The sequence below is a fragment of the Carassius auratus genome, chromosome 14 (genome assembly GCF_003368295.1).
Source record: "Carassius auratus strain Wakin chromosome 14, ASM336829v1, whole genome shotgun sequence".
NCBI lineage: Eukaryota > Metazoa > Chordata > Actinopteri > Cypriniformes > Cyprinidae > Carassius > Carassius auratus.
In genome coordinates, this window is record NC_039256.1 from 13,690,519 (window position 1) to 13,705,588 (window position 15,070).

General features: G+C 36.8%; 2 protein-coding genes across 8 annotated transcripts; one reads left to right on the forward strand and one right to left on the reverse strand.

Moving 5' to 3' along the window:
- Window positions 1–1,235: 1,235 nt before the first annotated feature.
- LOC113113709 (deleted in malignant brain tumors 1 protein-like) lies at window positions 1,236–9,090 on the forward strand. Of its 3 annotated transcripts, XM_026280133.1 has the most exons (23): window positions 1,236–1,327; window positions 1,443–1,587; window positions 1,776–1,960; window positions 2,893–2,991; window positions 3,165–3,203; window positions 3,322–3,420; window positions 3,580–3,645; window positions 3,807–3,902; window positions 4,051–4,089; window positions 4,645–4,740; window positions 4,894–4,935; window positions 5,104–5,199; window positions 5,330–5,395; window positions 5,651–5,749; window positions 5,856–5,903; window positions 6,186–6,281; window positions 6,397–6,423; window positions 6,558–6,708; window positions 6,975–7,186; window positions 7,421–7,596; window positions 7,786–8,177; window positions 8,387–8,631; window positions 8,920–9,090. In XM_026280133.1, the coding sequence occupies exons 1-23, from the start codon at window positions 1,273–1,275 to the stop codon at window positions 8,925–8,927; spliced, it is 2,577 nt and encodes an 858-aa protein (XP_026135918.1). In that variant the 5' UTR covers window positions 1,236–1,272; the 3' UTR covers window positions 8,928–9,090. The 3 variants fall into 3 exon arrangements, with proteins under 3 accessions (XP_026135918.1, XP_026135919.1, XP_026135920.1); XM_026280134.1 differs by lacking the exons at window positions 3,322–3,420; window positions 3,580–3,645; window positions 3,807–3,902; window positions 4,051–4,089; XM_026280135.1 differs by lacking the exons at window positions 4,051–4,089; window positions 4,645–4,740; window positions 4,894–4,935; ... (1 more) ...; window positions 5,330–5,395; window positions 5,651–5,749.
- A 233-nt stretch (window positions 9,091–9,323) lies between these two features.
- On the reverse strand, window positions 9,324–13,935 carry LOC113113710 (zinc finger protein Pegasus). Of its 5 annotated transcripts, none has more exons than XM_026280140.1 (4): window positions 13,616–13,935; window positions 13,072–13,254; window positions 11,759–11,932; window positions 9,324–11,663 (listed from the first exon to the last, which is right to left on the reverse strand). In XM_026280140.1, the coding sequence occupies exons 2-4, from the start codon at window positions 13,202–13,204 to the stop codon at window positions 10,714–10,716; spliced, it is 1,257 nt and encodes a 418-aa protein (XP_026135925.1). In that variant the 5' UTR covers window positions 13,205–13,254; window positions 13,616–13,935; the 3' UTR covers window positions 9,324–10,713. The 5 variants fall into 5 exon arrangements, with proteins under 5 accessions (XP_026135925.1, XP_026135921.1, XP_026135924.1 ...); XM_026280136.1 differs by having other exon boundaries at window positions 13,584–13,934; XM_026280139.1 differs by lacking the exon at window positions 13,616–13,935 and adding an exon at window positions 13,423–13,571.
- Between the last annotated feature and the right edge of the window lie 1,135 nt (window positions 13,936–15,070).

Consider the following 15,070-nt stretch of genomic DNA (forward strand, 5'->3'; position numbering starts at 1 on the left):
AGTTTTTAGAAGTTAAAGTTAGATTAGATCACACCCTCTCACAGTTTACCGATAAATCATAATCTGTTAATTCATGATTCCAGATAGATTCAATAGAAATAGGCTTTGCAGTGTGGTCATTAAGTTTACTGTATTTTAAAGAAACAGATGGCCAACAGAGGGTGGTGCAATCCAATCCTACATTGGATGAGAGGAAATGGGGGATAACCAGGGAACTCCATAGGCCTTGAGAGCAGGACTTAATTGAAAACATGTTGTACTCCACATGCTAAATCTTGCAGAAACTCTCTACCCACAAGTTATAATTTTTTTACTTTCATTGAAAAATGTTTTTGCTACTGTATACGTGGAGTTTTAATTGAGCAGAACTCTTACTCAGTATCCATACTTTCATTGAAGTGTAGATTTTTTAGTACTTTTACACCCCTGTGAATGACATGGATTGGCCATGGCCCTGCTGCTATTGTTTTTCATTAATTTGAAAATTTGCTGCCCGTGAAAAAAAAAAAAAATAATAATAATAATAAAAAAAAAAAAAAAAATATATATATATATATATATATATATATATATATATATATATTACTTTGAAAGATTTTAACAGCTTAAACCATACAGAGGAGGACAGTTAAACGAGGATATCCTTATGGTACTGTAGATCAATATCCTGGAGGCTGAAACTACATAATTGTGGAAACGAAACAACTGGATGCAGTATGAATTTTATATCTGTTGACACAAAGTTTGTGAGTCTGGTGTATCAGAGATTGCAGTACAGATAACGTTCATGACACTATTGTCTACATTTTATGTAGTTCAAACAAAACTGTGGGCAGTTATATGATGCTTCAAAACACTTTTTTTTTTCTTTTCTTTTTTTTTTGATTGAGGTAACTAAAACCGGTGCTCTTTTTTGTTTCATATATTCACAATTTCATATTTTCGTAAAAATGTAACTAACTGTACATAGTTTTGTAAAACCTTTGTTATGTAATGGTGATATCTTTGCATAAGAGTATGTGTTATGATCAATCCATAATTGCAAACTTTGTGTAAACAGACATATTCATAAATTAATACAGAGTCAAGAGTAATAATAAAAGTTCCATAATATTCAGCTGTGGCTTTTCCACGATTATGCTGCTCTATTGATATTCTTCCATCAGAGGCTCCAGGATATTGATGTGTCATAAAAAATCCTCCTTAGGCTGCTTTTGACTATATAAGTGGTAGTTGAATAATTGAAGTCAAACTTGATCAGATCAGAGAAAGATGGAAGCTCTGACTCTCCTTCTCTGTCTGCTTCTAACGGCTAAAACCTCTCAGGGTAAGATTGTAATTAACCAGCAAAATCTTTTTGCCTGCCTGTCTGTCTGTCAGTTGTGATTTTCTGCATTTACGTTGTTGCTAATGATCATTCTCTGTTACATCTCAATGTGAAGCATCATGTGGTGGCACTATGACAGATTGGATGGGTGAATTTTTCAGTCCTCTGTATCCTCAAAACTACCCTGATAGCTCACTGTGCACATGGACCATTCATAGCACAGGGACGACGACTGTGTTATTGACCTTCACTGATGTTTTGTAGGAAACATTTATCACCTCTATCATTTTTGGCTCTAAATCTTTTGCAAAGCAATTTAATTAATATAATTGTATTTTATTAATTTGAAAAAAAACTTTTTTGCAAACATATAATGTATGTTTTTAAATATTCTGCGACAAAACATGAAGTTGTTTCTCTCTCTTTCTCTCTATTCTCTTTTCATTAGTTTGGAAACATGCTGTGATTACATCAGAGTATATAATGGTCCTTCTACCCTCTTCCCTTTATTGGGAGAAATACGGGAGAATGAGAACAAACGCTACAACTCCAGCTCCAATGATCTGACTGTGCTTTTCTTCAGCGATGGCAGTGTATCAAGAAGAGGATTTCATGCAAAGTGGGTTTTTGTAGGTAAGCAATTAAATGTAATGAATAGAATAAATGTAATTTTTTTTAACAATTCTGGTATGAACGTTAGATTCTGGCAAATATTTTTAGCACATGCATTTTAGTGACCGGTTCAGTACATTTCCCTAGAGTACATTGTTTTTATGAGGCAGTTATTTTTCTAGAGAATCAAAGAGACAAGGCAAGACCGAAGTCGCTTCTTTTTTATTGTATCAGAAACACACCTTACAATTTATTTAAGGCTAACAACTAGTTTATGTAACTATGCAGTGTTAGGTAAATTACTCTAAAAAAGTAATTAATTACTAGCTATTAATCTTCATTTGTGTAATAAATTACTGTACTGATTACTCTCTCTAAAAATTATTGCAGTAATTATTAATTTCTAAATCCCATATCAGCCTCGACAAGTTAAACAATACAAGGAGAGACATGAAACTACTCTTTTAATTCTTTCAAATAAATTATGTAAAATTGCATAAATTATTCTTGAGCTGGCCGAAGCATTTAAAGAGTGGTTACATTAAAACCATATATTTTAACATTGGATGATCAATTTTGATGTTTAATGCACTATTGTTTTATGGTTTTATTGTTGTAATTACAGAAAAGGTGTAATCCATTACCTTACTTTTTCAAGGAAAAGGTCATTAAATTAGGCTACAGTAATGAATTAATTAATGCATTACATGCAACACTGCAATGTTTAAAGCTACAAATTAATATTGTAGTACTTTTAAAAAACTTTTTGTAAACCCACCTTTTGCAAGAATTTTTCAACGTTAACTCGTCACTTGGAAATGGAGTTGCATTTCTCTTTTTCTAATATTTAACAATCTTAATAAAACCATTGAGAAAGCCGAATTCTTAAGAACAACTGCAACCAGGGAGTTTATTGTGATCCCATTACTTTGTGATTCCTCTCTGTTTGTTAGATTCCAATTCATGCAGGAATAACTGTGGATACTCCCTTGGCACTTGTTCGTGTGACGACTCCTGTCAGGACAACAGGAACTGTTGCTATGACTACAACCGTGCGTTCCTCTTGATCAGACATTTCAAGATCAATCATTATACACAAATCTCCCTCGTTCTGAGCATGTCTGTAATTTCCAGAATGTAATTAAAATAATTTTCTGATGTTCATATATGTTACATTAAATTTAAAATACAAGATTTATACAGAAATGCTCTTCCCTTTATACAGGCTACTGCACACTGACGACGACTTGGCCAACTACAACAGGTTCACTTGCATCACATCTGTCTATCAGATCCAGAATTATCCCTGGTTTTCCTGTTGTTTTTGTAGTCACTTATGCATTAATGGCTTCATGGATAATATGTGTTTCTCTCTCTTCTAGATTTCCCCTCCTGCATGTATAACTGTGGATACAACCTCGGAAGCTGCTCATGCACCTCTAACTGTCAGTACTATGACAGCTGTTGCCTCGATTACGCCGGTAAGTTACTTTTGATCAGACCATTTTAAATACAATATAAACAAAAACACAAATCTTTCATGTAGTGAACATATGGGTCATTACATTTCTTGCGATGAAATGGATTTTGCTCAATCAAAGGGAAATTGTAATTTAGTTCTGTCTCTTCTTTTTACACAGACTACTGCTCAATAACAACAGCAGCAACAACGGCAACAACTTACTGGATGAATACTCCTTCATTCTGTGAGCTGAATTTAAGTGACACCAATGAAATTAAACAACCTTTGTAAAGGCAGTAATAGTCCAGCTTTGCTCTTCTAACTAAATGTGTACACTAATCAAGTGACCCAATTATGTGTACATTAAACATTCAATGATGACATCAAGCTGTTCCTCTCTGCTAGCTCCCTCCTGCATGTATAACTGTGGATACCACCTCGGCACCTGCTCATGCACCTCTGACTGTCAGTACTATGGCAACTGTTGCCCTGACTATGACAGTGAGTTCCTCTTGATCAGACATTTCAATATCAAATACTCTCTAATCTCACTAGTATTGCACATATGGTTATGCATTGTATTTCCATAAATTAAGAAATTCAGATTTTCTGAATTGTTCATGTAGTTTCAACTTTTCACTTTATACAGACTACTGCCCAAAGACAACCACTTGGCCAACTACAACAGGTGCAAACTTGTTTATTTGTCTGTAGTGTAGAGTACTGTGGTGACCTGCATTTCAAGGGAAGCTGATAATGGAAGGCTGACGGGGCCAAAGGTCTTTAAACAGAGTGAAATTTGACCATGTCAACACACACTGTTTGTCTGTGTTAATGTGAAAATACACACAAAAGCCAATGAAATTGCTGTATTTGAGAATGTATTTGCATTTGTGATGCGATGGTACATTGGTACACACATATACAAACATCAGATGTGATGTTTATTCATGAATATTGTCATAATATATGCATTTATTACTTTATGTGTACTAGAGAAAGACAACGATGCCCGACAGTGGTGTCTGATGCCTTAACAAGGCCAGAACATGTATCTACACATAAAAAAGAAACGTGCTGCGTCTATGCAGACAAACTGTCCGTTTGGTCAAATTTCACATATTCTGTTTAAAGACTTTTGGCCCCGTTCACCTTCCATAGCTGATCTCACTGTAGTCATGCATCACATACATACATGCATATATGTAATAATGGCTTCATAGGTAATGTCTCTCTCTAAAAGCTCCCTCCTGCAGGTATTCCTGTGGATATGACCTTGACTTGTGCTCATGCTCCAACGAGTGTCAGTACTATGACAACTGTTGCCCTGACTTTGAAAGTGAGTTGCTCTTGATCAGAAAGACACTTTAAAATCAAACACAGACTTTCCTGTGGTCAGCACATGGGCCATGAAATGGATTTTGCTGAATCAAATTATAATTGTAGCATTACTTTTCTTCCCATTTCAATTTGGTCTTTTCTCTTCATGCAGGCTTCTGTATAGCAACAATTCACCCACCAGATGATCCAACAGGTGCTGCTGCCATTCAGTTCAACTTAAGTAACAATAATGCCATCAGAATTGGTTGAATGCATATATTTTGTAGCTAAATGTACTTTAATTAATAAAGTGACCCAATAATGTGTACATCACACATATTTTGATAAAATGATAGGTAAAATCTGTCTCTGTCTCTATTAGCACCCTCTTGCATGTATAACTGTGGGTATCACCTTGGTTATTGTTCATGCTCCAGAGCCTGCCAGCACTTTGGTGACTGTTGTCATGATTATGAGCGTGAGTTCCTTCTGATCAGATACACAAATCTTATGAGTCATTGTGTTTCGTGTCATGAAATTGATTTTGCTGAATTGGAGAAGACTTGTTATGTTTCTTCCCCTTTATTTTTCCCCTTTTGTTTAAACAGACATCTGCATGAGAACAACAACACCAACAACAACAACAACGTCAACTCACATGGCAGATACAGCAGGTGCTGCTGTCATGATTTATGAATTTAAGTGACCCAGATAACTTTAAAAGCAACTATTTCAGTTTTGCTCTTCTATCAATATATATATATATATATATATATATATATATATATATATATATATACATTCAATAATGTGTACATCACACACATACTGAAGGTTCCTCTCATTATAATGACAATGAATTATCTGATTGTGCAACAATTTACAAGTGCAGTACCTTCTCAAACTTGAATTTACACATTCTACAATAGATGCATACTCCTGTGAGAATAACTGTGGCCAAAGGCTTCCTCTCTGTAGTTGTGATGATGACTGTCAGTACTATGGCAGCTGTTGCCCTGACTATGACAGTGAGTTCCTGTAAATCAGACCGACACTTTTAAATCAAATACTATATGGTAATAAAATTAGATTTAGCTGAATCCTACTTTCATTTTATCTCTTACCTTTACACAGGTCACTGCTCAACAACAACTACCACTACTTACTGGCCAGAAACAACAGGTATTGCTGTCATTCATTTGATTTTAAGTGACACTGATGGTATTAATAGCATGAAATGGATCAGAAATGTAAAGGCAGAAATGAGACCTGATTGGCCTTTTTAGCAAATCATACACACCAATATTTAACACAATAACATACATACACACAATATAGTGTATATATATATATATATATATATATATATATATATATATATATATATATATATATATATATACATATATAAAAACACCTGTTGATGAGACTGAGTAAAATCTGTTCCTCTCTTTACAATAACAGATCCCTCCTGCAGGTATAACTGTGGATACAATTTCAGCAGCTGCTCATGCAACTACGACTGTCAGTACTATGGCAACTGTTGCTATGACTTTCACTGTAAGTTCCTCAAAAACACGTGAAACAGCCCTTATTCACAGCTCAGTATATCAATATGCATAGATAGCATGACCCTTCTACTTCATACTCATTCAGTTTTATCTCCTTTTTTCAGGGTATTGCCCATTGTACCCAACAACAGGTACTGCTTTACCTTGTGTGTGTGTGTGTGTGTGTGTGCAATCCCTGAGAATAAATTCATATACTGTAACTTTTGTATCCGATTCTATAGAGAGTTGTTTGTAACTCTAAAATGTCTTTCTATGTGATCTCCAGTTTCTCACCCTCAGTGTGGAGGACACCTGTATGGTGCTGGGCTGTTTTCCAGTCCAAACTACCCAAACTATTACCATGACAATGCCTACTGTGTGTGGCATCTCTCTGCTCAGCAAGGACAGAGGATCTTCCTGACATTTGCTGATGTGCAGTAAGTAAGGGATCAGCTGTGATTCAACTATGGCCAAACCAGTGGAACAGTGTTTGCTATCCATAAATGTATTCATACAAATCTTATCGATTAAAACATTGTTCTGTCTTTAATATATTATTATGAAAAACAAAATTGTGCACTGTTAAGAGAAATGTTATTGAAGTTTTTTGTGCAGTACCACTAATGACCTCTAGGTGGAATCAATTATATGGGTGGTTTAAAGTTTAAAGTATGTGTTAAAGTTCTATCTTTGGTTCTTTCAGACTTGAGCGCTGCTGTAACTGTGACTACATCACCGTATACGACGGCTCTTCCACTGGTTATCCACAGCTAGGAAGGGTCTGTTTTAATGACACCACACACCAGGTGTTTCACTCTTCTTCACGATACTTGACTGTTGTCTTCAGGAGCGACTACTCTGATGTCAGCCATGGTTTCAAGGCCCTTTTCACAAGCTCTCTGACTGCAGATGAAGGTAATGTCTTGTGAAATAAAACATTCAAAAATTTCTTGAAATAACTATATTGAACAGTTGTTGTAACAGTTATTTTATCCATTCTGTGGCCATATTTGGGTTTCAATTTTCACCTAATTAAATTAAATGTACTTTAAAAACAGGTAGCCTTTAACCAATTGCCTTTGTCTAACCTGTCATAATATATTTTAATGCACAAAATTACACTGAGGGAATGAAACTCTTGCATTGCAGGTCGTGTGGATTGTTCCTCAGACAACATGGTCATTGTCATTCAGAGGTCTTACCTTAACTCACTCGGGTTGAGTGAAAATGACCTTTATGTGAATGACCATCTTTGCAGACCCACTATAAGCAGTACTGAAGTTGTGTTCAGATTCCCTCTTGACACATGTGGAACTGTCAAAGAGGTATGATCTAAATGTGTAGCAGATCCTGCCAAGAGCCAATAGTGAAAATCACTCTTAATAGCTTCTTGTCAGCTTTTGATGCTTGATACTGCTGTGTCAGATTAGTTAGACACCCAAAATGTTTACATCATTGAGATACATGTTTACCCCACAATATCACCCAATCTCTCTCTCTCTCTTTTCTCTTAGATGATGAATGGTTATGTGTCCTACACCAACAATGTGCGGGCCTCTCAGTCTCAGTCGGGTGAAATCACTCGTCAGTCACAGTTCCTACTACACGTGGGCTGCAGAATGGAGCCGGACACCATGGTGCAGATATTCTACAAGGCCAAGGAGATCGTCAGTGCCAACATCACAGGAACCGGACGCTTCAATGCCAGCATAGCTTTCTTCACCTCCAGCAGTTTCAGTCAACAAATTTATGACTCTCCATATAAGGTGAACCTCAACCAGCTTCTCTACGTTCAGGTCAAGCTAAACAGGCTTGACAACAGTCTGGATCTGTTCCTGGACACCTGTGTAGCATCTCCAAATCCCAATGACTTCAAAGATCACTCCTATGATCTGCTGCGTAATGGGTAAGACTTTTTCATTCTTAAATGTGACTCTCCACTACATAATATCAAATGTGACAGTGGAATCGACTGGGATCTTAGACAGCATTAATAAGAATTCTGTTGCTCCCAGTCTAAATATGTTCCTGCACTCATTTTAACTAATAGTGAAAACATTTGACTGTAGTTCAAACTGTATCCAAATGGTATTTCTCTTCTTTTGTCTTTCGTAGATGTTCCAGAGACAACACATATTATTCCTATACCAATGGTCAGCACTACTATGCTCAGTTCAGTTTCCAGGCTTTCAAGTTCCTTCGGACTCACGCCTATGTGTACCTGCAGTGTAAGGTAATCATCTGCCCTGATAACGACTACAATTCTCGCTGCCGCCAAGGTTGCCGCTTGCGTCGCAAGAGATCCCTTGACAGCACCTACCACACCAATACTGTGACGCTGGGGCCAATCAAACTCAAAGGTCAGAGATCTTTCTGAGTCTCACGGTTAAAGCAATTATTTACTCCTATACATATCTATGGTCATAGCTGTGCTTTCGTAAATAAAACGGCTATTGACCAATCAGCATCAAGAATTAGACCGGACCTAACAGTTTTATAAAGTGTATTAATATCCACACTTTACATATAGTATTTTAATGTTATTAAATGGATGAGTTGGTACATATTGGTTGAATTTACTGTGCCATCTCTAGCTCAAGTTATTAGTTTTCTAAATATAACTATGACTCTCTGTCTTTATTTTGCAGGAACCTAGGACAGTGACATGCTTTCACAGACAACATGAGAAGATGAAGTCAGCAGATTGATTGGATCAACAGCTACTTTATTTCTGATCTTTATCATTAATCAGTTCACATTATCGTTCCTAATAATGTATTTTTCATCAGTTCATTAAAAGCAATCCTTCTTCAAATGCACTTCTTTGTTGAAGCACATTTTATAGACATCCTTGTCTATAACAGTGAAATACAGCACATATTTTTTATTTTGCTTTTATTGAACCAAACGAGTCACAAAACACTTTGCATTAAAAAATTATTTGATCAAATTTATTATTTTGTGTATAATAAAAGAAGTGCTGCCTTATACCTTATAGGTATAACCTATAGATAACCTTTTTGATTGAGAATTAACTGACAGGACAAGCACATTTCAGTACACATCGCATGAGTCAGGTTTATTGACATTCAACATCAAATCCACCAAAACATGTTATTCAATACTTATCTGATAATTTAGTTCATTATGCAGACAGTTATATGAAATGTTTAAATAGTAGCACCACAGACGCTTCCAAAAATCTTACAAATAACATCTACAACATGGCACTGGTGGTAGCGATGAGGAAGAAAGTGAAAGAGAGAGAACAGTGTGCTCTCACTGCTCAAAATAATCTTCAACACTGCTTTAAAAAAACAGTGTATACAGCTATGTGTGATTGTGCTAAGTAAAGAAAGGACTTCAGGCTACTACAGTAAACTATTTCTCACTGCTAAACAATCAACTTAGCTGTGCTATAGATTTTCATCTTCAATCACGATCTTGTTGACTTAAGTTAGGATTAAATAATGCAGCTCTCTTAAGAAACGAGGAATCATTTGTGATGAATAAAAATAAAATACATTAAAAAATGTAGCAATGTCATTATACTGCATTTAAATCCAAAGTGTAAGAATAGCCAATACATTTACTGTCAATGAATTTGAAATGTGAAAAATAAAAATAATAAAAAATGTAAGGGTCAACTTTCAGAAAATAACTGTAGGCACTGATTACTGAACTCTGGCACTTATACGAAAGAGCTGAGACAAAATCTGACAATTTGATGAAATTCTCAAGATCTCGAACTAGAATAATCTGGGATGCTAATTTTTGATGTGAGGACACCATTAGCATCAACATTTCCAAAGACCAGTTTTACACTCCGAATGTGGATTTCTGACTTCAGTCAAAGTATCTTTAGGGCAAGTCATGTCACTTGGCGGCCATCTTTAAAACACCTCTCAGCATGCAAGTGCAGCTCCTATCTATTTGAATGGGGTAGCTTTAAATTCTCCAAAACTGTTCGCTAAGCTTATAATCAAATTTCATATTTGAAATCACCAATGAAACAACCATCTCATAATTGTTGCTCCAATAGCCTTAAAAAAAAAGCTTATTTTCACTCAAGACGAGCAAATGCGCATGTGCAGTCCTATGCCCACGTCTCAAAATGCTTACTGTTTCTATAGCAACCGGGACTTATAATGACAGCTGCAGTGATGCGATGACTTTACCGATTGGCGATGGGCTCTTTTACTCAAAAGGCGGGGCTTCCTTCGATAAAGCTGCCACAATGAGCGTTGCATTTTTTCTCCATTCAAAACTATACAAGTGACACGTCTTGGATTCTATAGTCTTCGCTTCAGCATAACATACGGATAACAGTTCAAATACAATAATTACAAAGAAGGGATTTTGTCTTTGGAATGTTCCAGATAATAGAATTTTATTATTATGTAACAGAGGGCAAAGAAGAGGACATCAATATCCATGTGTCCTTATTTGTGCTGGCCTCTCGCAAAGTGACAGGCAAAATCATAGCTGTTTCTGCACCTGTGTCCGCATATGTTACACTGGAAAGGGTTCTCATAACCATGGCAGCCCATGTGGATGGTGTAAAGGATGTTGTCAGGGAAATATATGTGACAGTGGGGGCAGTGGTGGAGCATCTGGGGGTCCTGTACCTGGGTTGGCGTCCCTGGCTGGCTGTTGGTACCACTGGGAGTGCTGGTTCTTTCGCTGCAGGGTCCAACTCCAGGGCTACAGCCGCTGTGCGCAGCTGGTCTGGGCTCGGGGGTGATGGGAGAAGAAGCTTGAGCCGTGCTGACAGAGACGGCAGCAGGTGCCATCACAGGCTGTTGGATGAGGAATGTGGGTTTTTCGTCTGGTAGAGATTCTGCTCCGGGAGACACCGGTGCACCTTGGGCCTCCGGTGGTAGGCTGGCAAGCTGACCGGCCAAAGTTGAAAGCTGGTTCAGCGGGTTGTCCAATGCCATGTCTTGCTCCTCCCTGGAGCCACTTCCAATTACTCCACTAACTTGTGCATCCTTTCCTAGACCATTATAGGCCTCCTGATGGAGGTGGGCGTGGGGAGGGAGATCATGAGAGAAGTCACCCAGGTGGTGCTGCTCTGAGCTGGGCTTTTGCAACACCATGGATGGCGGGCTGAGGTTGATGAGCAGCCGGCGGCCATAACCAAGTGAGTTTCCTCTCTTCTGCAAAACACTGAGCATCTTTCGGTGAGAGAGAGCGGAGCGTGCACCCTTCATGGGGAGGAGTTTGTGTCTTCGACGCCGGTGATGTGAAAGGTTACTGCGATCGCTGCAGCGGAAGGAGCAGAGCTCACACTTGTAAGGCTTCTCGCCTGTGTGAGAACGCATGTGTGCCTCCAGGTGGCGCTCGTACGCTGAAGCGAATGGACACAGGTGACATCTATGGGGTTTTTCACCTGGAGGAGGAGATGGAGAACATCTTATGATCTTAGTAAGCTGAAGAAATGAACAAAGAGTATAAATAAGCTTTAAGATCAGTTTTCAGTCTTACCTGTGTGGATGCGAATGTGTTCAATCAGACGTGCAGTGCCTCTGGTGGCATAGTTGCAATAGCGGCACTTGAGTTTACCATCGTATGTTCTCTCAAAGCCATCCACCAACATCCCTGAACTATCTTCTAAGGAGATGTCCACTGCAGGGTGCTCTAGGCCATTCTGACCAAGTTCTGTAAGGTAAATATAATAATAAAATAAACAGAATATAAATAATATTAAAGGTGCACTAAGCAATATTTGAAAAAAGCTTTTGACCACAGCGTCGGACCAAGATTCACTCATTGCCAATCAGCAGTAAGGGACGTTTCTAGTAATAATAGGGAGTAGGGAGAAGAGAGCACTCAGTAAGAGCACAGGACAGATATTAGCAGATCAACTAGAGATAGTAGGTAAAAAAAAAAATGTATATTAAAAAGGAGGAAAATTTTGGATGAACAAAACATTAAAAAGAAGAGCAAAAGGTAGGACCCACGCAAATATTGAAGCAGCTTTCCAGTGGAAAGCTGACAGGGGAGTTCTTCTTGATAGGTGAGTTACGTTGATTTTGCTTTTTCACACAACTGACCTGTGTTGGCTTTTGCTTGAATATCGCAGATTCAGCCATCGTCGCTTCCAGGGTTGTGAACGTACGTGTGGGGCGGAGTTATCAAAATAGAGGCGAGATCCTGTTGGGGTATGGCCGTGTTTGTTTTGCTGCTTTCAGATATCAACATCATTTGGCAAAAATCCCTTAGTGCACCTTTAATATGTGGGACACTTTAATATATGATGAATCAGCAGGCTCTGTTCATTAATATGGTACTTAAAAATAAAAAAATAAAAACATTTGAAGTATAAATCCCATGTTCTTAAAACTAATAAACGTTAAACTATTGTGTAATAAGAATATATTATTCAATCAAAAATTATTATTTAACATATAGTCCTCAACTTCTCAACTCAAAACATACAATAATATCATTTTGACCAATATGATGATTCTGTTAAAGTGATTACTTTTATTTGTATCTATTTATTTTTGATTAGCTTACTAAAGCAAACACAAATAAATGAACTCAGATTTTTAAAATTTAGAATTTTTGAATCTGCAACACTGTTATCCATTCTAGCATAGTTTTCCATTTGATTTTGAGCAAATAGTTAAAAATAAGATCTGGAAATATTTATAAAGACCACATATTATTTATAAAAACGTGCTTTACTACTAAATCATAAAAAAATAAAAATAAATAAAAATTCATTCAGACACATTTTATACATTTTTAGACCAGTCTAAAACAACACACAGGATGGTTCTCTTAAGCAATACCTCCTTGGAGATCATCACTGTCTTTGGCTCCGATGACAGAACCAGATATCATGTTGACATGTTGGGTCTGCTGGCTCAGGTACTCCTGAAAGTCCTTCACAAAATCTAGTGGTTCTGGCTTCTCCTCGCCCATTGAAAGATCTACACCGTCGTCCTCTGCGGTCTTAAACGTGACCAAACAGACTGTAAATAAGATCGAAACAAAATCATATAAAAGCAACTGAAATACAACATACTTAATGAAATGCTTGTAGCATCAAACAACAGCAAAATCAAATTTACAATCAATCCTTAAAGTGTGAATACAGTCGATTCTTCTACAATGACATGCATCCACAAACCAAAGTGTACCGTGGAACTTCTGACGGTTGTAACATTAATCAGTTGTATTAGTCTGGCTGTTATCCAGTTGACAAGGTGACAAGCGTTGCTAAGACAGCGAGTGAACGTCGAGGTTGCTAAACATTCCCAAACATTGCGCCATCATTAAAACAACGGTTAACAACAGTTACCTTTTCAAGGGGGTCTGAGAATTTAAACTCACACTCGGCTGTCCGGATGTACTGACTGACGACCCGTTCTTTAACGAGATATTAGAAAAATCAGACTGGAAAAAGCTGCATAGTGATGCTGGGCAGCTAAAGTCAGCGAGTTTAAAAAAAAAAGATTTTAAACGAGCTTTACATTTGACCGACAGTTGGATCGACGTATTTGAAACATATTCTGTGTGTCATTTAAGACTGTGTCATTTGTTAGCAGAGAGTCAAAACCCGAGTTCGGTGAGTGAAAATAAAGCTCCGAGACATCAAAACAAAAGAAACCGTAGGGGTGAAAGTTCAACCAAGATAGTGCGCCACTGAAATGATTCCGACTTCGTTGCGATGTATAAACATTTAGTTCCTGCGTGTCACTGTCAGGGTACACACACAGTGCAAACCTGACTTATAAAATTGAGGTATCTTAGTTAATACAGTATCCTAATATAAGCGAATATAGGAGTGAACTATACATAATTTCCATATTTTGATTCGGGATTTGAGATGTTGTCTTTTTGTCATGTCTCTAAGTGTTATATGTAGGATATCATTGTTAAAGTTGTCAAATCAAATAATGTTTTCTTTGAAATATTATTTCAGTTGGCACCACTGATCTATAATATAGAACAATATATAATATATATAATAAAATATAGATTTATAGATATAGATCAGTGGTTGGCACTCGTTTTAAGTGATTTCCCAACGCTCTAAATATCACTTTCCATCCTCTTAGTCTTTTGTAATTTATAAAATAAAAAAAAAGAGAAGAGAAGAAAAGAAAAAAAGCAATTTTCTGATGTAATCCTTCAGGAAAGGACATTATTTTAGTGGGAAACAACAGCACAAATATATGTTTTTACAATAGAGTTTAACTTGACGTTTTGTGGTTTTAATTAGTTCTGTAATGTTTGATAAAATTACAAAAATCAGTGTGATATAAAAATTTCAAAAGATACATATCAAATTTTAATACGCTCACTGTTAGTCCCCATTTAGCAGTGACTAACTAGCTCTGTAATTCCATCCTGTTGATTTTCTTGTCATTCCATAAATAATTTAGTTAACATTTCTGAAAGTTTTGCGTGACATTTTAAATGGTTTCTTAAAATTACAACTTATACTCAGCTCATATTCATTGACATAACAGTATAACTGCATAACAGCAATGATCCAATTATTTTAAAAACCTTTTAGTATTTTGCATCAAGTACATTGATAATTCATCACCTTTTACCAGATTAGCTAAATACATGGATAATTTCCATATTCAAATGTCATGAACAATTTGATGAGTACTTGAGCCAATTGCATTACTTTAAATAGCAGGATTGGCTCATTTATGTTTCATAGCATTTAATATTTAACTAGAGGGGAAGTTAGCCGAAGATCGTATTGCCCCATTTATGTCAGGGTTGAAGGAAAACCATTGAAGATGGTGTGACAAATGACCAGTTAGAGCG